General features: G+C 45.5%; 1 protein-coding gene across 1 annotated transcript; it reads right to left on the reverse strand.

Annotated features, from left to right (window-relative positions):
- Window positions 1-7,231: 7,231 nt before the first annotated feature.
- Window positions 7,232-8,543, reverse strand: LOC138769346 (heat shock protein 30C-like). Its single transcript, XM_069947755.1, has one exon. It carries the CDS (start codon window positions 8,429-8,431, stop codon window positions 7,850-7,852), a length of 582 nt encoding a protein of 193 aa, XP_069803856.1. The 5' UTR covers window positions 8,432-8,543; the 3' UTR covers window positions 7,232-7,849.
- Between the last annotated feature and the right edge of the window lie 14,088 nt (window positions 8,544-22,631).

The raw sequence follows: 22,631 nt of genomic DNA on the forward strand, positions 1-22,631 counted from the left end.
GGTGGTCGTGCTGTTGTGTGGTGCGGTCTATGTTGGCTGATAACAGAGAGCAATAGATTGCATCCAATGCTACAAAGCAGGTCGATAGGATACACGGCAGGTGGTGTGAACCTACAAAACGTGTGATAAGATATTTAAAGTGGGCATGGTCGTGGTCCGTAAAGCTTCACAACGAGCGGTTTTATGGAATTTTTCTAGTCCTAAAGAGCTCAATGTAGGTTCAACACAAAGTTGTCAGGTGGCGCCGGGCTGTTGTAGGAGCTTTACTTGCTATACACTATGGAACTCATCTTTTTAATGATTAATACAGACTCATTGCCTCTGGTGTGTAGCATCCAGCCCCGACCGGTGCAGTCTGCCATTACAAACGGTTGTGATACAATGGCCGTTCTATAGAGCTCCCTAATACCTGTGCGGTACTGTAATAGGAGCCGTGACTACAAGTCAGATCCTGACCCTCCCACCCTCCTAGATCTTCCCCCATCAGTAGTGAGCCGTAGTATTGAGAAGTGGAAGCATGTAGGATCAGGGCCGGCCTTAGGGTAGATGGCGCCCTGTGCGAAACCGTCTTCTGGCGCCCCCCCCCCCCAGGACACCATAATAAAATATATATATATATATATATATATATATATATATATATATATATATACATACACACACACACACACAGGGACGGAGCTGCTGCTGTCCCTGTGGCTGTGCTGTTTCTGCAACAAAGTAGCTGTCCTTTCCAATTTTAGACAACCCTATTAAAGGAGTTATCCAGGATTAAAAAAAACATGGCTACTATCTTTCATAAACTGCTCCTTCCCAGTCCTCAGGTTGTGTGTGGTATTACAACCCAGTTCCATTGGTGTGAATAGAGACAAACTGTAATACCACATACAACTAAAAAATAATAATACATTAACATACGACAATACTCAATACTAGACTCACAGGGGGCGTTTTCTCTGTATGAATGGCAGGTGATGTTTTTGCAGGCCCTTTTTCTTTTCTTCTTGTTTAGACCATCATGGAGACTTTTCCTGGTGACACCTCGACTCCGCAGAATCTGCCAGAGAAACATATTAGGCTCCTCTCTAATGCAGCACCATCCTCATCGCCATACAAATCCTCATCTGTATCACTTCACACAGTAACAGAGACCACTCTGTGCCCCCATATAAGCAGTGTGTCCAATACATGCCCCCAAATAGTAGTCAGGCTGCGCTGTGCCCCCATATAAGCAGTATGCCCAATACATGCCCCCAAATAGTAGTCAGGCTGAGCTGTGCCCCCATATAAGCAGTATGCCCAATACATGCCCCCAAATAGTAGTCAGGCTGAGCTGTGCCCCCATATAAGCAGTATGCCCAATACATGCCCCCAAATAGTAGTCAGGCTGCTCTGTGCCCCCATATAAGCAGTATGCCCAATACATGCCTCCAAATAGTAGTCAGGCTGCTCTGTGCCCCCATATAAGCAGTATGCCCAATACATGCCCCCAAATAGTAGTCGGCCCCCTCTGTGCCTCCATATAAGCAGTATGCCCAATACATGCCCCCAAATAGTAGTCAGGCTGCTCTGTGCCCCCATATAAGCAGTATGCCAAATACATGCCCCCAAATAGTAGTCAGGCCCCCTCTGTGCCCCCATATAATGCACAAGCGCACTTATTTGTCACTTGAGCACCAGAATGTCAGAGCAAGAGCGATCTCCTGAGATAGATCATAGAGAGAGGGAATTGGCAGTATCGGAGAAGGAAAGAAGGGCAGGGAAAAGATGGAAATAAGAGGAAATTTGGGGAAACATGTAAAATGGCGGTTAGCCATTACAAACAATAGGAGAGAGATGAGAGGAGGGGGATGAGGAGGGTGGGCAGGGCTGCTGTACAGATAGGAGATGGGGTAGCTGTAGATAGGTAGGTGTAGGTAGATAGTTATAGGTAGGTAGCTGTAGGTAGTTGTAGGTAGCTGTAGGTAGTTAAAGGTAGCTGTAAGAAGATAGCTGTAGGAAGGTAGTTATAGGTAGCTGTAGGTAGGCAGCTGTAGGTAGGTAGTTATCGGTAGCTGTAGGTAGATAGTTATAGATAGGTAGCTGTAGGTAGTTGTGGGTATCTGCAGGTAGGTAGTTATCTGTAGCTGTAGGTAGATAGTTATAGATAGTGAGCTGTAGGTAGTTGTGGGTATCTGCAGGTAGGTAGTTATAAGTAGCTGTAGGTAGTTGTGGGTAGCTGCAGGTAGGTAGTTATAGGTAGCTGTAGGTAGATAGTTATAGGTAGTTATAGGTAGTTGTTGGTAGGTAGTTGTAGGTAGTTAGTTATAGGTAGTTGTAGGTAGGTAGTTATAGGTAGTTGTGGGTAGCTGTAGTTAGTTATAGGTAACTGTAGGTAAGTTGTGGGTAGCTGTAGTTAGTTATAGGTAACTGTAGGTAGGTACTTGTGGGTAGCTGTAGGTAGGGATTTGCCACCCCATCCCCTCCCCATGTAGGCACTAACAAACACACATACAAAAAAAAACAGACACTTTAACTCACCTGGCTCCCCACCGCGCGTCTCCTCTCCTCAGCTCGGCGGGCGTCGCTCCAGTGACGTCACTCATCCGTCGGGACGCACGAGACGCTGGCGATCAGCCAAAGAGGCGCCCGGGCAGAGAGGCAGCTCTGCATACTTATCTGGTGTAGAAAGGAACGGTACGCTGTATGTCTGTAGGAGCGCCGTTAGAAACCACTGTATGAGCAGGGTGCCGGGCGGCCAGCAGGGCGAGCGATCGGGGCCGACAGACATACACAACATGCATTATGTGACAGTGTCGTGCTGTGTATGTCTGTCCGCCCCGATCGCTCCCCCAGCTGGCCGCCCGGCAGCCTGCTCATACAGTGGTTTCTAACGGCGCTCCTGCAGACATACAGTGATCTTTTCTACACCAAAGATAAGTATGTAGAGCTGCCTCTCTGCCCGGGCGCCTCTATGGCTGATCGCCCTGCGCCTTCCTCCTCCTATAGTGTGCCTGCGCTCCTGCAGACAGAGACAGCACACATTTCTATAGCTAAATGTGCAGCTGTCACTGTCTGCCAGAGCGCCCCCCAGCTAGACGAGAGTGATGCGCCCTGTGCAACCGCACAGGTCGCACACCCCAAAGGCCGGCCCTGTGTAGGATCCTCAGCCATAAAGTGGAGACCACATAAAGTTACAGAGCGGGGTCATCAAGTGCTGAGGGGCCCCGTGCAGAAAAGTCACCCACTGAAACTCTTTTATTCTAATCTGTTTCTATTTTCTGACTGTAATTTTATTTTAATTTCACTTTTTGTAAATTGTTACGAGGGCGGCCATATTGCCTGGGCTGTTCTTAACAGTATTTAATGACATGCTTTATAGCAAGCCTCATGGACATAGACGACAATAGACAGACTTCCTCCCCTTGGGATGAATGTGAGACATTACTAAGCGCGCTCTGTGACCTGTGAAGGTCATTCCACAGGGAGCTGCTATTGTCTCATCTATCTACTGGAGTCACATGACGCTGCAATGCTGTACAGGTCACTTTACAGCAGCCTCCTTTTATCACCACAGACACAACAGGAAGTCTCATCTTAGTATTAGCCCCAGTGGTGAGAATGAGAACTGCAAAATATCAGGATTATTTTATAATATGGATAGAAAAATGAATATGCAAAAGAAGAGCCCGTAGAGCCTCATCAAAGAGTTTCTCCCTTCCCGGAGGGATATCTGGCTAGTCCTGTGTTTCGAGACTCTTCAATGAAGCTCCACGGACTCTTCTTTTTCATATTCATGTTTCCCAGGGAGCAATGCACCTAGGACATCACTGCATTGAGCGCTTTCACAAGCAGTCGGCAGTGTTGTCGTTTGGCTGGTCTCCCTGAGATCAGTGATCTGTTTCTTTTATGGCTCTACTAAGCATTGCTCCCACCTAGCCAGAATCCTGCTCCACACTGATGAGGGGCAACACCCCGAAACAGCTGTTTGTGGATGGACACCTGGCCTTGGTTTTCCCTTCTCATTACATTGACTTATAGGGCCAATATGGTGGTTTTGGTGGTTTCCCTACAGGAGCTGCCCCTTGGCTGGGTCCTTCACGAAGGGATATTTGGCTAGTCCTGTGTTTTGAGACTCTTTGATGAAGCTCCACAGGCTCTTCTTTTGCATATTCATGTTTCCCAGGGGCCATTGCATTGAGCGCTTTTACTAGCAGCCAGCAGTGTTATCGTTTGGTTGGTCTCCCTCAGCGATCTGTTTCTCCTATAGATAGAAAAATGGAAAATTAGAAAAAGTATTTAAAATAAAAACTTTATTTAAACAAAAAGTCATTTTTTGATTACACTGTCCCTTTAATGGGATGTCCTGAAAGCTCCTGGAGGAGTAATGTATAGGTGTCCCTATGGTGTATGTGCCGATCAGTTCAATTCCAGCTGAAAAAAAGTTCCTCTGGTCTCGGCCTCAGTATGTCGCTGTAAACCTTTGGCGCTCACTGACCTGTGAAGACGTTTCTGGCTGGGTGATAACTTGTGCATGACGGGCGGGGAGGTAGAGGGGGCTGGAGAAATCACTAACATTCTGTAGGCCGCAGCCATTAATCTCAACAACTTGAGGAAACCGATGCACAATAAAACTTCCAATGAATTTGTTATCTTACTTAAGCCAAGTAATAGCCGAGCCAGAGTCGTCTGTAAGATGAGGGCCAGGAAGATTGAAACGGCCATTCACAGATGGGTAACACTTCATTTTAGAGACTGTGACATGTCTGTGGATACGGAGACCTATAGGTCCTGCAGTCTTGTCTGTGCATGGGTAGTTCTATTTTAAAGTGAACCTGTCACCTTGGCACCTGGGGCAGAACCCACCCGACTCCCAGATGGATCCCTCTATACTTACCCCCTCCTGCCTTTCCCGCTACCAATGCCAGTCCAGCCGCAGAGAAATCGCAGACTGCTCGTCTGTGCGCTCAATATGCAAATGAGAAGAGATGGAGCTGATGTCCATAGGAAATCACTGCTCCTTTGGGAGTAGGACCGCCAGGGTAAGTATCAGGGGCTCTGTCGGGGGATCGGGTGGGTTCTGCATCAGCTACCAGGTTCCCTATAAGAGGAAGAATTATGTGGATGCCTATTGTATTACAATGAGAGGCAAGGTTTAGGAAGAGAGCGATGTCTCTCTCATCAGAAGAACTGGAGCAAATATTTCCCATCCACCCTGTTTTAATCAATCTTCTCCAACTCTTTATCTATTACCTGTACAATGATGTCTGTATTATTCTACTATTTGGTTAATGCAGCCATACTATATCTGGTACCATTTACAATTAACAGGTTGGTATTAAAGCCCAAGAGAAAGAGAAATCCTTCAGCCATGGTTTCCTAAGGGTTTCCTCCACAGGGGTTTTTTCCTTTCAAAGACTTTCCCTGGACATGTAGTTTTCTGTTATACATTCACGGCATTCAATTAGTTGTGCAAAAAAATAAGTAAGTTAACAAAGGACACAAAGGTGTGTATGAAGGTGTTACATATGGCATGGCATAAATAACAAACTGCTTTGGTTTAGTGGTTCAGGAGTGAGGTTAAAGTTGCAGGCAAGTTATGATGGACTCTTCACCAGAGGGAAAAATTTTTTTTTTAAATCAACTGGTACCAGAAAGTTATATAGATTTGTAAACTACTTCTATTTAAAAATCTAGAGTACTTATCAGCTGCTGTATGTACTGCAGGAAGTGGTGTATTCACTCCAGTCTGACACAGTGCTCTCTGCTGCCACCTCTGTCCATGTCAGGAACTGTCCAGAGCAGCAGCAAATCCCCATAGAAAACCTCTCCTGCTCTGGTCAGTTCCTGACATGGACAGAGGTGGCAGCAGAGAGCACTGTATCAGACTGGAGAGAATCCACTACTTCCTACAGTACATACAGCAGCTGATATGTACTGGAAGACTGGAGATTTCTTTAGATTTACAAAACTGTATAACTTTCTGACACCAGCAATTTGCTGTTGCTAGAATGGCAAGCAACAGCATGCCAACCCTTTATTGCTTTCTGGCCGTGTGCTGTATGTCAGACTGTTGAGGTTCTCAGCTGTGGAGCAGTACTATTACAAAAAGTAAAAAAAATAAAATAAAAAAAGTAAAACCCCTCCACCCTGCAGGATTTGTCCTGTTTTTTTGTCATCTGCAAAGGGCACTATCCTAAATATGGTCCACCTTACCTTTCTACAGCTTGTCTGGCTTTATTATCAGTGCTTGAAATCCTCCTATGTCCCCATGACAACACTTACTGTCTTTGCTCTGGTTAGTTTAGGTCCTTGAGGTCAGGTTGTTATATGGACAGTGAGTGAAGCTAAATCCCCATCCTGGCTGATAACTTATTTGGATATTGATGTGGATGTTTCAGTCTTCTTCCCCTCTGTCTGTCAGACTTTGCTATAAGTTGTGTTCTGCAACAGCTTGAGAGCCACAGGTCTTATACCAGGTTACTATTGCCCCCTACTGACTAAATATGGTATACCAGCCTCTACTATTACCCCCTACTGGCTAAATGTGGTATACCAGCCTTTACTATTGCCCCCTACTGGCTAAATGTGGTACACCAGCCTTTACTATTGCCCCCTACTGACTAAATGTGGTACACCAGCCTCTACTATTACCCCCTACTGACGAAATGTGCTATACCAGCCTTTACTATTACCCCCTACTGACTAAATATGGTACACCAGCCTCTACTATTACCCCCTACTGACGAAATGTGCTATACCAGCCTTTACTATTACCCCCTACTGGCTAAATGTGGTACACCAGCCTTTACTATTGCCCCCTACTGACGAAATGTGCTATACCAGCCTTTACTATTACCCCCTACTGGCTAAATGTGGTACACCAGCCTTTACTATTGCCCCCTACTGGCTAAATGTGGTACACCAGCCTCTACTATTACCCCCTACTGACTAAATATGGTACACCAGCCTCTTCTATTACCCCCTACTGGCTAAATGTGGTACACCAGCCTTTACTATTGCCCCCTACTGGCTAAATGTGGTACACCAGCCTTTACTATTGCCCCCTACTGACTAAATGTGGTACACCAGCCTTTACTATTGCCCCCTACTGACTAAATGTTGTACACCAGCCTTTACTATTGCCCCCTACTGGCTAAATGTTGTACACCAGCCTTTACTATTGCCCCCTACTGGCTAAATGTTGTACACCAGCCTTTACTAGACTCTGGTGAATAAAAACACAATAACATAATTCAATATATTGTTTTATATGCATATATATTTTACAATCATTATGGACAATGCAGACATGTATAAGATTATCACCGGTGAGAGACATCTCTAAGAAATGGACCAAAAATAATCAAACATTCTGTCCATAAATTCAATGTACACAGAAGATTTTACATTTCTGCCCGGATTTCACCAGAACCATAATTCCTTTCCCCAAAAACTAACTGGGTTGTGAAATATATGGGGTCAACCATGATGCTATAGGACGAATGTCATAGTAGAGGGGCGCACACCTAAGGCTGGCCCTATCCTTCTACATTGGGCTGTGTGGACCTGCTGATAGTTGCCCCAGTACTCAGCTAACAACCTTAGAAGACCAATATGGGGCAACAAAGAGGATTACGGTGACGGTTTCTCCTCTTCTGGAATGGTGGGTTATAATGGTCGTGGTTGGAGGCCATATTATGATTTGGAGTGCTTGCTCCTCTATTGATGCCCCTTGTTATCATTTATCTCATAATATCCCTCACACCTGTATAGGGAAGGGATCAGTCATACTTTTAAGTCTCTTGCACTGGAAAAGCTGAAAGTTTTTAGACAGACATATTTAGGGGACCATAAAGGCAGCGAGACCTCAGTGTCTACCCCCTGACCCCTGGCCCACATGGATGGGAACCAGTCTCTCCTGGGCATCTGGAAACTCCAGGCTTCGAGTCTGAACGAGGAGTTGCCCATCGTCGGACAAGGAGCATTGGATGTCTTCAGGATTCACGTCCTCCGGGAGCTCCACTTCTCTCTTGAAGTCGCGGAATTCGTGGTGGCAGCCGCCGTTCTCTGTCTCCGTCTTTTTGTCCCGTTTTCCGGCCACAGTCAGCTTCCTGCCTTCCGTCTTCACCGTCAGCTCTTCAGGAGTAAAAGGGCTCACGTCGAAGGTCAGCTCATACTTCTCCTTCCTTGGTTTCACCAATGCTGGAGAGTTGTTGACCGCGGCTACGGAGTATCTGTTGAAGGACGGAGTCCTCCTTATGTCCATGTCTAGAGGAGGCAACACATGAGGGGCCTGGTGGATCTGCTGCATCCTCCTCTCCAGCTCAGTCCTCATGTTCATCATGTCTGCATCCAGCTGCCTGGCCAGGAGGTCCACGTCCGGTTCTGGTGGCAGCGTAGGACTTCTATAAGGGTTGTACGAGTATCGGACTTGTCTGTAAGGATACATCTTGTTCCCCTCGGGTTGAGTTGGTGGTAGGACGCCCAGGTGTGCTCTCTGGCTTCTGCAGGACGTCCCGGCTCCTTGGTTTTATATATACTCTCATCCCAGTCTTAATTAATAAGTGTCAGAAGAAGGGATCACAGCTTCCTAATGAATAATGAAAGATGTGATGAAGTCATCGCCTTAATTATATAGATAGCAGTGTGGTATAACCAGTTCGGGGAGAGCTTTCTCCAGAATTTTGCAGTCCTCCCCAGGATAAGAAAAAATATTAACTAAGGAGGCGCCCCGCTTCAGGATATGGTCAGTACCACAATTACTGTTCTTAAAGGGGTATTCCAACATCAGGTAACATAATAAACATGACACAGTAGCATATAGTATGGCCTACCTGTCTGCCCCAGGTCTGAAACCACTAAAAATTAACTTGTTTATGGGAATCTTGGTTCTGTACTTCCTGGTTGAGCAGCTGCTCAGTTCTACAATTCCCAGAATGCATTGCTTTCCCTCTGCTCTTCATTACATTCCTCCCACCCTGCCTTCTCCCCTCCCGCAGTACTCCTGCCAGTTCCCTGCCCAAAATTGTAGCAGAACATCTCTTTTCACTGCAGACTATTGCACAGTGAGGTTGCAGCACCTGCTGTATTGGCTCCCTGTCTGCTCTTTCTGTAAGATCATTCATCACAAGGCAGCATGCTGTATACATAGCAAACTCTCCCAAAATGTTACAATAAAGATAGATAGATAGATAGATAGATAGATAGATAGATAGATAGATAGATAGATCAGAAGGAGCATAGAGAATACGAATAAGAGTCGTAACTAATGACTATCGTTCCGTGTATTATGGCGACTGATTTCAGGCCGTTAATTTGCAATCGTTTATCGCTAATCGGAAAAAACAATCACTTTGTCTAATAGGACCTTTAGACTCCAGCTATGCTGGGAGTTGTACTTTCACACGATGTAAGATGTATTCTCTGTATTCTCTATATTCTCTGTTTTCTCTGTATTCTCTGTATTCTCTGTATTCTCTATATTCTCTGTTTTCTCTGTTTTCTCTGTTTTCTCTATATTCTCTATATTCTCTATATTCTCTATATTCTCTGTATTCTCTGTATTCTCTGTATTCTCTGTATTCTCTATATTCTCTATATTCTCTATATTCTCTGTATTCTCTGTATTCTCTGTTTTCTCTGTACTCCTCAGAGCTCTGGGTGTAACGCTCCGTCCTCTGTAGCCGCCAGGATCTAAATTTATCGATGAGGCTGAAGTGTGGGAACGGCATGAGGTCACCGTCATTATCCGCTGATATAATGGAGACACGGCTGTAATAAGATTATATATATGTAAATCTATGATCTCATGATAAGGAATGTTTTTTCAGATGGGAGCTACATCTTATGTAAGAGATGCTGAGTCTGAGGTCTCTTTCATCTCTTCCTGTAGAGTTCTATACAGTCTATTGTTCTCTGTGATCGGCCATTTTAGGCTCGGGAGAGGGGAGACAACCAGGTTAGCCCTAAGCCATTTTTTTGGGGAGAAAAGCGTGACAAGCATTGCCACTACAGACCCCTAACACAGTGCCTAACACAGCACCCCTAACAGTGACCACCACAGACCACTATCACAGTGCCTAACACAGCGCCCCTAACAGTGACCACCACAGACCCCTAACACAGTGCCTAACACAGCGCCCCTAACAGTGACCACCGTAGACCACTATCACAGTGCCTAACACAGCGCCCCTAACAGTGACCACCACAGACCCCTAACACAGTGCCTAACACAGCGCCCCTAACAGTGACCACCGCAGACCCCCCTCACAGTGCCTAACACAGCGCCCCTAACAGTGACCACCGCAGACCACTATCACAATGCCTAACACAGCGCCCCTAACAGTGACCACCACAGACCCCCATCGCAGTGCCTAACACAGCGCTCCTAACAATGACCCCTACAGACCTCATCAGAGTGCCTAACACAGTGCCCCTAACCAGACTTCAAAGGCCTCCATAATAGGAACAGCCACAATACTCTATAATAGAGACAGTCATAGTGCCCTCATAATAGGGACAGTACCTCATAATAGGGACTGTCACAGTACCCCCATTCTAGAGATAGTAGCCCTATTATAGAGACAGTGCCCCCATTCTAGAGATAGTAGCCCCATTATAGAGACAGTGCCCCCATAATACGGACAGTACCCCTATCATAGAGACAGTACCTCATAATGGGGACAGTCACATTACCCCCATTATAGACAGCCATAGCATATAAAAGCAGCAGCTGGAGGTCCCCAATATGGCAGCCATAGCCCCCTTGTTTATAGGAATATACAGATTTTTCCTTTTGTAAATGATTGTTCCAAGCTTCGGCCCTTACAACCTATCCATGGGATAGCCTATAAATGGTTGAAGGTCCTGATCCAGGATGGGGGTCCTGTGACCTGCATTGCGCACTAGAAGCCCCCAGGTGGAGAGGACGGACCTGATCTATCACCCATGTACAGAACCCTATTAAGGAGGATCCAATAAATTGAGTGCACCAGCTATAATAACCCTGAACTGTTTGTTTATATATATATATATATATATATATATATATATATAATGCTGCATTACGTATGATGGGACTATTTATATCCACATGTGATCACCTTTGTGTTCTAATCCTGTAATTATACCTGAGCTCAGCTGGTGACTCCCATGCGGCTGAGGATGATGGGTGTGCCCGCTGCTTGCACAATCCGATTCTCAGAAGAGAACAGTTCACGGCGAGATAAATCTGCAGAGCGGGTGTGACACCGAGATACAGCGGCGGCATCCGTACTGGACAGGGAGAACTGTCATAGGGCACAGATAGTATTCTGAAAGATAGCATTGCCTCCACCAGTATTTGAAAGCGTTATCTTCCTCTATCACTGCTATATCTGGTTCTGGGAAAGCTGGGTAACAACCATTGTAATGTGGCCGCCTTATTTTTCACAAACAGAAATAGCCAAATGGTCTGTGTTGTGTCAGCCTGTGAGATACATAACACAACTAATTCCTGAAAGCTCTAACGTTTTGGCCACTAGGTGTCTCCCCTCCCTGCAAACTGCTGCCCACTGCTGGTTGTTAAGGGAATTTTGTCTTTAGTAACAGGGAAAGCAAGACACAACACATGAAGAGCCTGGGCTGTCACTGCAAACAATGAATTGGTCTGCCTTCTGCAGAGGATCCTCACTGTGCCTGAAAGGTAAATCAAGGCTTTCCTCTTATCTCTAACTACACAAATATCTCAAAATTTGGGTGATTCAAAATAAGTAGATTCACTAAAATGCAGTCCATAAGATTTAAGACAGTCCATGCGATTAGTGATGAGCAAATACTGTTCGATCGAATAGATATTCGATCAAATAGTAAGGTATTCGATCTATCGAATATTATCGAATAGTTCGCCGAATATTCAATAAATATTCGATAAGCGTTCAAATTCCCCAGCTTCCGGTTTTTACCTACAAGTGGTCGAATAGATGTTTTTCAATAATCGAATACTTGTTCCCATTGACTTTAATAGATAGAATATTTGAACATTCGGGAGATATTCGTACGAATATTGAATATTTCACTATTCGCACATCACTACATGCGATGCAAGACACGGCAGCAAACAGTCTCTTAAAGCGCCAGTACACAACTTTTCAGATTTAAAGTGACAGTCCACAAATTCCCACAGTGCACAATAAAGTCCAGCAATATAATAGGGATTTCAGGCCCACTTGGCCCCAAGCGGTGTGGTGGCCTAAGGCGCAGGAGCTAGGGATGTTGTGGTACCACTGCCACAGGGTTGGAGATGCAACTTCTCCAACCTCTGACTGGACTAGAAACCTTGCAGATTGAAGGACTTGCCTAAAGACTTTAGAGAATGACCCCCTCAGCGTGGACAGCACTTTCCCCTCAGGTGTAGTCGCTCTATATACAGTTGGACAGAGTAACAGCAGGAAACTGGAACTAAGGATCACACAGGGCCTACACTAACCACCTTACATATTCTACAGGGAGAGATTCCCATTGGTGGTGGAGATCTGAGGTAACTCTGCAGATGATTGGACAGATAAAATAGGAGATACTTATAACCTAATGGGTGATAGGTTGACCAAGGAATAACCTTGGAGAGACAGTATATATATATCCTTCATCCACAGAACAAAGACTAGAGTAGTGCCTCCCCACACATATGCACATACAGCAGTGTAATGGCTGGAGTATAGTAGATCTGCTGAACCTCCATAAGCGATGGTGGTAAGCCTCTCCAGGGAGAAAAGTCTAAGGGGCCACTGGTCTTCACCAGAGCCCGCCGCAAGGCAGGATGGGCTTGCTGCGGCAGGTGACCCCCAGGTTGCTACCCCTGGTATGACTTGCTTGTGTAGGTGGTGAGGTAAAGCAAGGTACAGAGACGTGAGGCAGAAGCATGGTCGGGGACTGGCAGGATGGGCAGGTGGCAGACAAGAACGTCAAGTGTCAAAGGGCGTAAGTGAGGAAAACTGGCACACTGTAACGAGACGACTGGCAAGAGGCGCCTTCTGTGTTAGGTTAAGAGCACTAAAGATCCGACACTAAGGACAGGAAGGGGCAGGAATATATAGGGGATGACTAAGGCAAGGACCAATAATCAGGGCACTGGGCCTTTAAATTAAAGCAGAGGTGGCGCCCGCATGCCCTAGAGGGTGGGGACACGTGTGCTGGCCCAAACAGAAGAGGAGAGAGCTGTGCAGGGCAGGGGAGCAGGTATCTGCATGGCTGGGGACAGAGACGGGGCCTGGGGCAGGACAGGACTGTGACCAGCCTCCGGAGGGCGAGCACAGCCGATGGTATTCACCACATGTCTACGTCTGGGGTGAGTGAACGTTCTCTTCAAGTATTTTCACAGGAAGTTCTTCCGCTGACCAGAACTGTCCCCAGCGTATTGGTTTAGTTACATTTAAAGAGGTTGTCAGGGAAAACTTAAAGGGGTACTCCAGCAATTTTTTCTTCTTTTAAATTAACTAGTCTCAGAAAGTTATATTGATTTGTAAATGACTTCTAGTTAGACATCTCCAGTCTTCCAGTACTTATCAGCTGCTGTATGTCCTGCAGGAAGTGCAGTCTGACACAGTGCTCTCTGCTGCCACCTCTGTTCATGTAAGGAACTGTCCAGAGCAGCAGCAAATCCCCATAGAAAACCTTATCGCTATTTGGTATGGATGGGAGGTGATTAGGGCTCAGCATTGCAGAGGACATGAACATGCCCCAGACCAGGACGTCCCTGGGCCATTATGTGTTTAGAGAGAAACCTCCTCCCCACTGACAGCTTAGACCGGCCCTGGATCGGAGCATCACTGTAATGCCCTGTGTTCGGGGCGGCCATCTGGAGATCAGGCTCTGAAAACCCTTACGTAGATAGAGGGCGGCTGGGTCAGGAACGTCACTGCACCAAGTAAATAATGTAAATAATGTGCTATAAGCCACAAATGAAGTCGTCCTCTCCATTATATTCTTGTGCTAAGTGGGTGGGTTGGAGGTGACAGAGTCCCTTTAAGGTCACTCGGAGACAGTTCTGAACTTCCTAGACAGGTCCCCCTGGTAGCCCCCTATCTTATCTGCAAGTCTTCTGCCTAAACCTACTAAAGAGACTCTCGCAACTATCCTAAGTATACCTATATCTAAGTATTACAAGGGATTTGTCAATCATACTCCAGTGCAAACTAAACTTGCTCCAAAAGTTATCTTGTACTGTCACTTTAAGAACGCTTCAGTAAAGCATTTAAGTGGTAAGTTATCCTGGACTCTGTGGTTCATCTGCACTGCATCATACACTACAGGGACTGTTCCTACAACCTTTGAAAGGACGTATGTCCGGGACCCCGGGAGGGCATATACCACTCTGCGACCACCGTTTAGTGGTACCCCTGCCCCTGCAAAGTTATACAGCTCTGAATATTCCTCCGGCAATCATCATCATCAATGTTAAAAGTGGAAAAATGATGCAAAATGATTTGCCTTGTTACCTGACAAGCCTGTTTGCTGGGTTTATATAGTTGTGAAGACTTTGCACAATGATGGAACTCTATGTATTCCTGTGCATGCAGATTGAACTATAGTAGATTGAGGTAACACTGAAGCATAGTGCATGGAGCGCCCTCTAGTGATGAGACTGTGAATTGTAGTGACTGAAACTCAAAGCTGCAATACTGAAGCTTTTAGGGCTGAATTCACATGCTGCAGATTCACTACCGAAATTTCTGCTACTGCAAAACTCTATATCTACTGTGTGCAGTATGAAACCCAGAGAGATGAAGGATTTTTTGTGGGAAAAAAGAGAAAACACTGGGGGGAATGCACCAGTGCAAGGGGAGTATGGGTGTTCTTTTTATATTACTACAGGAATGGGATACGGCAGTAGGCCGGAGCACAGCAACCCAGGGGGCAAAGGTTGGGGAGCACCACACGGGCACGCGTCACTGTAAGCCAGGAGTGGGACCAGCTGGCCGCCCCTGGATACACTGGCTCAGCACCATCACAGTACTGGGAGTTGTAGTTGCTGCTCTAGTGTAGAGTAGGGAGTCTTACACAGCCACAGGTGTGCAGAGAGTGATGACAGAGACAGAGATAAAAGTTTTTTAGTGTATCGCTTTGAAGAACAATACAAAATATTACAGTCTCTAGAATACAATAGACTTTTCTTCAAAGGGCGATCACTCCGGTAGGAGGTAACACTGATAGTGTTCTCACATGTTTAGGCAAAAATAGAGAGTCCATAAGACACTGATAAGTACTTGACAATCTTTAGAAGACAATAGCTGGACGCAGTAGCGGATTATAACAGGTCCGTTTTGGGCGGTAACCCTGGGCCCATGGCCACCCAAAAAGACATACTGTACTTTCAGTGGTGTAATGTCTCTTGGCTACAATTCTTTGCAAAAAATCACTGCTTTTTTACAGCAATTTTGCACAATTCAGGGCATCATGACATTATCTATCCCATACTATGAACACCACGCTAATGTTGCCATAGTTACAGTGAGTTGGGGGGGCCCAGGCTTGGTGAAAAGCCCGGGGCCTATGGTAATGTTAATCCACCCCTGGCTTGATGTAATACTGGAATATGCTCGTAGTATAACAGCTGCTTGAGATATACTTGAGAAAATACTGAGATACACTTGTGAAGCTGGTAGTTAGTTGAAATAGGTTTGAAGTTAGTTGAGATAGACTTTTGGTTATGTAACAAGCCAAGGTTGGGATATGGCTATGGAATTGGGGCCTATTCAGGGAGTTCAGGCCACCTAGTGGGAGAGCTGTTTGTCCGGGAGACCCTCTAGAGACACACTAGCAGGTTGTAGTAGAGACTCGGCCTTTGCACTTAGCCAAACTACTGACTAGTGTTGGTACCTCAATCAATACACTTGTAGACTCCTTCAGATGTAGCAGACGTAGAGAAGACCAGAGTAGCCCAGCGTGAATAGGTTAACTCCTCCACGTGCTCTTGCCCGAAATGGCTAGCATCTAGTAGTCAGAAGAAATAACTGAAGTCCCACACAAGGCTCCTGGAAGCAGAGCCTGGAAAAACATGCTCAGCCGGCTCTGAGGCTCCCTCCCATACACTCTCAGGAACTAAACTGAACCCACTAGTCCCACCCCACTATTCATATAGGGCTAACAGGAGGGAATCTGATCGGGCCATAGACTTGGGATTACCCTCTGTGATAGGCGATTACTCCTGAGGTAACTAGCTGAGCGATTGGTTACTAGAAATCAGGAGACAATGGCAGGAAATGCACAATCAATAATAGAGACTTCCTGGACGTCCTACGGCAGCACAAACTACAGTATGGGATATAGTTCTTCCCCTAGGTAGTGGCAGAAGAGACAATGATTAGCAATTAAACTTAATTAAAAACACCCTATAAAGCTACCAATCAAGGAGACACACACTGAGTTTTTTTCCTTCTGGCAAAAGAAGAGACAGTGTTTCACACACAGGCTGTGTGATTATCTTTATAGATCTTTTGTTCCTGATTTTTTTTTTTTTTTTTTTCTTCCCCCCTACAGAAAGTGATTTCTGTATGCTTTACAGCTTTTGTTGTCCTGTTATAAATGGATGATAACCCGTGAGTGATCTCTGTATTTCATCCTAAGCCACCCTAAGATTCAGTGAGTGATCTCTGCGTCATCTGGGGAGGACAAGGCAGACAGGTAATTCTATCTTTTTATTTTTTACAGCCCCCAGAGTCCTTTACTAACTTTTATATGGGGGCGGAGTCTGCGCTGCACACTCTTGGGCCGAGCTTCTTCCGTGTCCTTGCGGAGGGGGGTGGGCGGCTTCCTATTTCTGGAGCGGCTTGCCGTCTTCCGTGGGGCGGCGGGAGGGGCGGGCTCTCCTGGACACACCGGTGACGCGCGGGGCGGTGACGCACTGACGTGGCACGGATAGCGGCAGGACGCGCGCTGATGACGTAGGGACGTAATTACGTGCTGACGTCACAGCGGGGCGCGCGCCGCGTCCGGAAGGACTTATCAGTCAGCCATGGAGCTCTCTCAGTCCAGACCTGGCCGGGCAGCAGAGCTCTCAATACTTTGCAGTGAGTATACTTAGCACTGTGGTGCGAGGCCGCATTCCAGCTTCTCTGTAGTGTCTTACACTATGTTTATTATTGCAGATGTCCAGTTCGGAGCCTCCAGCTAAGAAAAGGACTAGAAAGTCCAGACACAGAATATGCCACACATGTCAGCAGCCACTTGCAGATGATTGTCCACAGGATGTTTGTCCTGACTGCTCTACTCCAAAAGAGAGATGATTTCACATCAGAAGCCAAAAACTTCTTCCAGTGGTGTCGAGAACAGTTCTCCTCTTCTCTCAATGAGAAGCGTCACATTAAGGAGTCTCGTCCCAGTAAACCATTGACTACATCTCCGGCACAGACGTCATCCTCTCACCAGTCTGACTCTGATGGTAATGTACAGTCTGATGCTTCTGATAAGGGGGTCCCTGAAGATTTTTATTTATTTCATAAGGATAATGCTCCTAAATTATTGAAAGCTGTAAAGAAGACTGTTGAGTCTGACAAAGCCTTACATAATAAGTCTAAGAAAGTGGATCTCTACTATTTTCCACAATGCCAGACTAAAAATTTTCCCGGCCACCCTCTTATCAAAGACTGGTTTTCTATGGATTGGAAAAAACCTGATAAAAAGGTTGATGTTGGGTCACGATTTAAAGCTATTTATAAGTTAGACCCCAAAGATACTGAACAGTGGGAGTCACCTCCAAAAGTAGACTTGGCAGTGGCGAAATTGTCTAAAAATTCTGTGTACCCTTCAGAGGAGTCCACTCTTTTGAAAGATCCTATGGACAAAAGGGCTGATGCATACGCTAAAAAAGCATATTCTGCTTCCGCTGCGGTGTCAAAAGCAGCTATGGCGTCAATCCCAGTGGCTAGAGCCTTACGTGTATGGTTGAGCCAATTATCTAATGACCTAGAAAATGGTTTACCTAGAGAAGATATTATAAAATCTGTGCCCATTATGAAAACAGCTGCTGAGTTTCTTTGTGACGTGCCTCTTGACACATTACGCCTGTCTTCCCGTGCCCTTGCTCTTAATAACTCCACTAGAAGAGCATTATGGATAAAACAATGGGGCGGTGATTGGTCATCCAAGATTAATTTTTGTTCATTACCTTTTCAGCCTGAAAGTTTGTTTGGTGATCAACTGGAGCCGATTTTGAAGAAGCTCAACGAGAATAAGGGTGTCAGATTTCCTGCTACACCAAAAAAGCCTTCCTTTCGGCCCTATCGTCCAAGACCAGGTATATCTCCACGATTCAGACGTAACTTTAAACAGAACAAGCAAAGAAATGCCTCTGTTAAGCAAGAATCAACCTCTACTTACAACAAAAAGAATTTCAACCCCAAGAAATCAGATTTCTGACATGAGGCCATCAGGGGAAAAGGTTGGAGGAAGACTGCAGTTTTTTCTAAAGGCTTGGGTAGCCACCACACAAGATGCCTGGGTGCTGTCAGTCATCCAAAGAGGTTACTCTATAGAACTGGACTCTTTTCCCCCCAACAGGTTCGTGATAAATCACCCCAGAGGACCACATATGATGCCACTGATTCAGGAATTCATAGACAAGAGAGCTCTAGAGCCAGTGCCTTTTCACCAACAAGGGCTCGGCGTTTACTCAACCATTTTTCTTGTGCCAAAACCAAATGGCAAATGGAGGCTTGTCATAAACCTCACATTCCTAAACAGGTTTCTCAAAAGAAAAAGCTTCAAGATGGAAACGATAAAATCAGTGATCGCGATCCTCCAGCAGAACGATTATCTAGTGACAATCGATCTCACCGATGCTTATCTTCACATCCCCATTTTACCATCTCATCGGAGGTTTCTGAGAATAGCTGTACAGACCGACTCCACACTCATGCATCTCCAGTTCACATGTCTACCCTTCGGCCTGGCGTCTGCACCAAGAGTCTTCACCAAAGTAGCCATAGTTCTGACGGCAGCCCTTCGTCTCCAGGGCATATGTATAATTCCCTACCTGGACGAATGGCTAGTAGTTGCACAGTCTCAACATCTTTTGAAAACACATCTCAGAGTGACTCTGGACTTTCTACAAAGCCATGGGTTTCTTATCAACATGCCCAAGTCTCATCTAAAACCTACTCAGGTCATACAATTTCTGGGTTTCAAGGTGGACTCCAGCAGGATGCTTCTTTCCCTTTCCCCAGAGAGAATCAAGAAGATTTTTACCCAGCTTTCTTTTCTGATCAAGTCCGCAAATGTTCCAATAAGATCAGCCATGAGTGCCTTAGGCAGTTTAACGTCAGCTCTGGATGCGGTGCAGTGGGGTCATGCACATATAAGAACTTTGCAGAACAACATCCTGTCTACATGGGACAGGCGACAGTCGTCCTTAGACAGCCTCATGACAATTTCTTCGACAACAAAGCAGGACTTAAGTTGGTGGCTTATTCCGAATCGTCTGAGGAAGGGGAAATCTATGAAGACGGTCTCCAGATTAGTCATTACAACCGATGCTTCAGCCACAGGCTGGGGGGCTTTCATCAAAGGTCAGTGGGTACAGAAGACTTGGTCCCAGACAGAAAGGGTGGTCTCCTCCAATCTCAAGGAATTGAGAGCAGTGAGACTAGCTCTAATTGCTTTTCAACAGACTATTCGCCATCAACATGTCATGATTCAGTCGGACAACATGAGTGTAGTCTACTACATAAACAAACAGGGCGGAACAAGAAGCCCTTCGTTAATGAAGGAATGCAGACTCCTCATGTTCTGGGCAGAGAACAACATAGAGAGTCTTGCTGCGGTCCACATCAAAGGGACATTGAATTATCAGGCCGACTATCTCAGTCGAGAGACTATGTCCCCGAGCGAATGGAGTCTCCATCCAGAAATGTTTCACCAAATCACATTGAAGTTTGGAGTTCCAGAACTGGATGTATTTGCGACCAAGGACAACAAGAAGCTTCCAGCATTTTGCTCTCTCCATCCTCAGGACAATCCAGTAGCCTTGGACGGTCTCTCAATATCTTGGAGAACAATGTTCATTTATGCGTTTCCTCCTGTTCCTCTAATTCAAAAGACTTTGAAGAAACTGAGGTACGAGAAGGGCCCAGCAATCCTAGTAGCCCCATTCTGGCCTCGACGGGCCTGGTTCACCATGGTATGGCAACTCTCGAAGGGGAGATACTGGAAGCTGCCATTGAGAGAAGATCTCCTCATCCAGAGAGGAATGTGGCATCCGGACCTTCGCAGACTACAGTTAACAGCGTGGATGCTGAATTAACTTTTTTAGCGCAGACCGGCCTGCCCGACAAGGTAATTCAAACACTGGCCAGTGCCAGAAAAATCGCCACAAAGAAGACTTACTCTAGAGTATGGAGAGTTTTCAGTGCCTCCCCATTTTTTTCTACAGATCCTTCAGTAACCGATATCCTACAATTTCTTCAAGCAGGTCTGGATAAAGGGTTAAAATACAACACCTTGAAGGTACAGCTGTCTGCCCTTAATGCTTATCTCAACGGAAAATTTACAAACTGTCCTCTAATACAGAGATTTTTTAGGGGAGTAAAAAATTTAAGACCAACATGTTACCAACCACTCCCTTCTTGGGATCTTCAGCTAGTGCTTTCACAACTCTCCAGACCTCCCTTCGAACCAATGCAGAATACAGACATAAAACATATCTCCTGGAAATGCCTGTTTCTAGTAGCAATATGCTCAGCTCGTAGAGTGAGCGAACTGCAGGCCCTCTCATGCAAGGAGCCTTACTGCAGAGACCTGGGCGATGCCCTTGCCTTAAGAACTATGCCAGGCTTTCTACCCAAAGTCTCTACCTCCTATAATATGAGCCAGGAGATTCTCCTACCAGCATTTACGGATGCTCAGGATTCTTCATTGTCTTCTCTGGATGTGAGGAGGTCAGTCCTTTTGTACCTGCACTGCTCAAGAGGTTTCAGAAAAGCAGAAAACCTGTTTCTCCAATTTCAGGGTGCAAGGAAAGGGCTTGCAGCCTCAAAGAATAGTCTATCCAGATGGATAACTAATCTAATTCTATTCTGTTATCAACAGGAAGGGAAAGAAGCACCCATTGGAATAAAGGCGCATTCTACAAGGGCTACAGCTACTTCTTGGGCGGAACAGTCATATGTCCCCTTGACAGAAATCTGCAGAGCCGCAACGTGGTCGTCCTCATCCACGTTCATCAAGCATTACAGGTTGGATGTATCTGAGAGCTCAGCCTTAGGCAAGACGGTCTTGGAGAAGGCGGTTAACCTTTAAACCCTCCCTAAATTGTTATTGCTTTTCAAGTCCCATACTGTAGTTTGTGCTGCCGTAGGACGTCCAGGAAGGTCTAAAATTTACTGACCTGAAATTTTCATTTCCTGGCGTCCATAGGCAGCACAAACCGCCCACCCTTAATAAAAACTTTTTTTGTTTGCTGCATACGAACTCAGTGTGTGTCTCCTTGATTGGTAGCTTTATAGGGTGTTTTTAATTAAGTTTAATTGCTAATCATTGTCTCTTCTGCCACTACCTAGGGGAAGAACTATATCCCATACTGTAGTTTGTGCTGCCTATGGACGCCAGGAAATGAAAATTTCAGGTCAGTAAATTTTAGACCATCAGTTAACCCTTACACACTTTTGACCATCAGCCGTGCAATAGAACAGTGACATCTGGTGGTGGGTCTCAGGTTATACATAACATTGTACCGACCTGTACTTGCTTAGAAAAGACAGTGGGCCGCGCTCTGGGACACTCCAATAGCTGTTTTTTTCCTAATAGTAATAATCTGTACATGAGAATATGCATAAGTAAAAACATGTGTTATTTTATTTATTATTATAACCTAAATCATTTAGATCATGGTCTATTTAGTAAATAGAAATGCAGACAAAAATGAAGCAACACCAACTTAAATTCAAATTCTTTATAAAAAAAAATAATTGCAATATACAACATTGTAATCATATATTACCGGCCTATTAATGAATAGCTGATCTGGTGACTCTCAGGTCAGGTCTTATCCTGATCTGAGAGCCACGGGACCTAAAGATCCTGAGGAAGGCGAAGAAACCCCCCGGGAAATTCTACCTCAGGGGGGAAAAATCCTTACTGACCCCACAAATGGCGATCAGATCTGATCTCCCTGGATCACAACTAGCCTGCTGCATACAGCTGTATATATGTGTGATGTCTGGTTCCTTAGCGCTGCCAGGCGCTATCTAGTCCGAAATTCCAGACCTGTGCTGATCTCAGCTCCACTTAGAGAAGAGAAACAGGTGTAAACCAAAACTGCAATCCAACTTGTAGGCATCAATGCAGAGGTGCAGGGAACCCACAAGACCAGACCCATGTAAGGATCGGGCATCGCGTATCATCCGGTTAGTCCAGACATCTGGCACATTGTGTATGTCAGGTTTGGGATTCTTTGATTGGGAATCTCATCAGTTGTCACTTGCAGCAGCATTGTCTTCATTTGTAAAAAATTTTATCTATGATTGCTAAAGTATTTTTTTTGTTCTGCAATTGCATTAAGTAGAATAAGAATCTCGGTCTTTCAAGAAATACATTGGTTGCTATGTCTCAAATAGACAAGAGTTAAAGGGGTAGTGCGGCGGTAAAGAATTATTCACAGAATAACACACATTACAAAG

Source organism: Dendropsophus ebraccatus, chromosome 12 (assembly GCF_027789765.1).
Source record: "Dendropsophus ebraccatus isolate aDenEbr1 chromosome 12, aDenEbr1.pat, whole genome shotgun sequence".
NCBI classification, from domain to species: domain Eukaryota; kingdom Metazoa; phylum Chordata; class Amphibia; order Anura; family Hylidae; genus Dendropsophus; species Dendropsophus ebraccatus.

Excerpts from the sequence above, each read along its gene's own strand:
- LOC138769346 (XM_069947755.1), bottom strand. The coding sequence starts at position 8,431 with ATGTATCCTTACAGACAAGTCCGATACTCGTACAACCCTTATAGAAGT.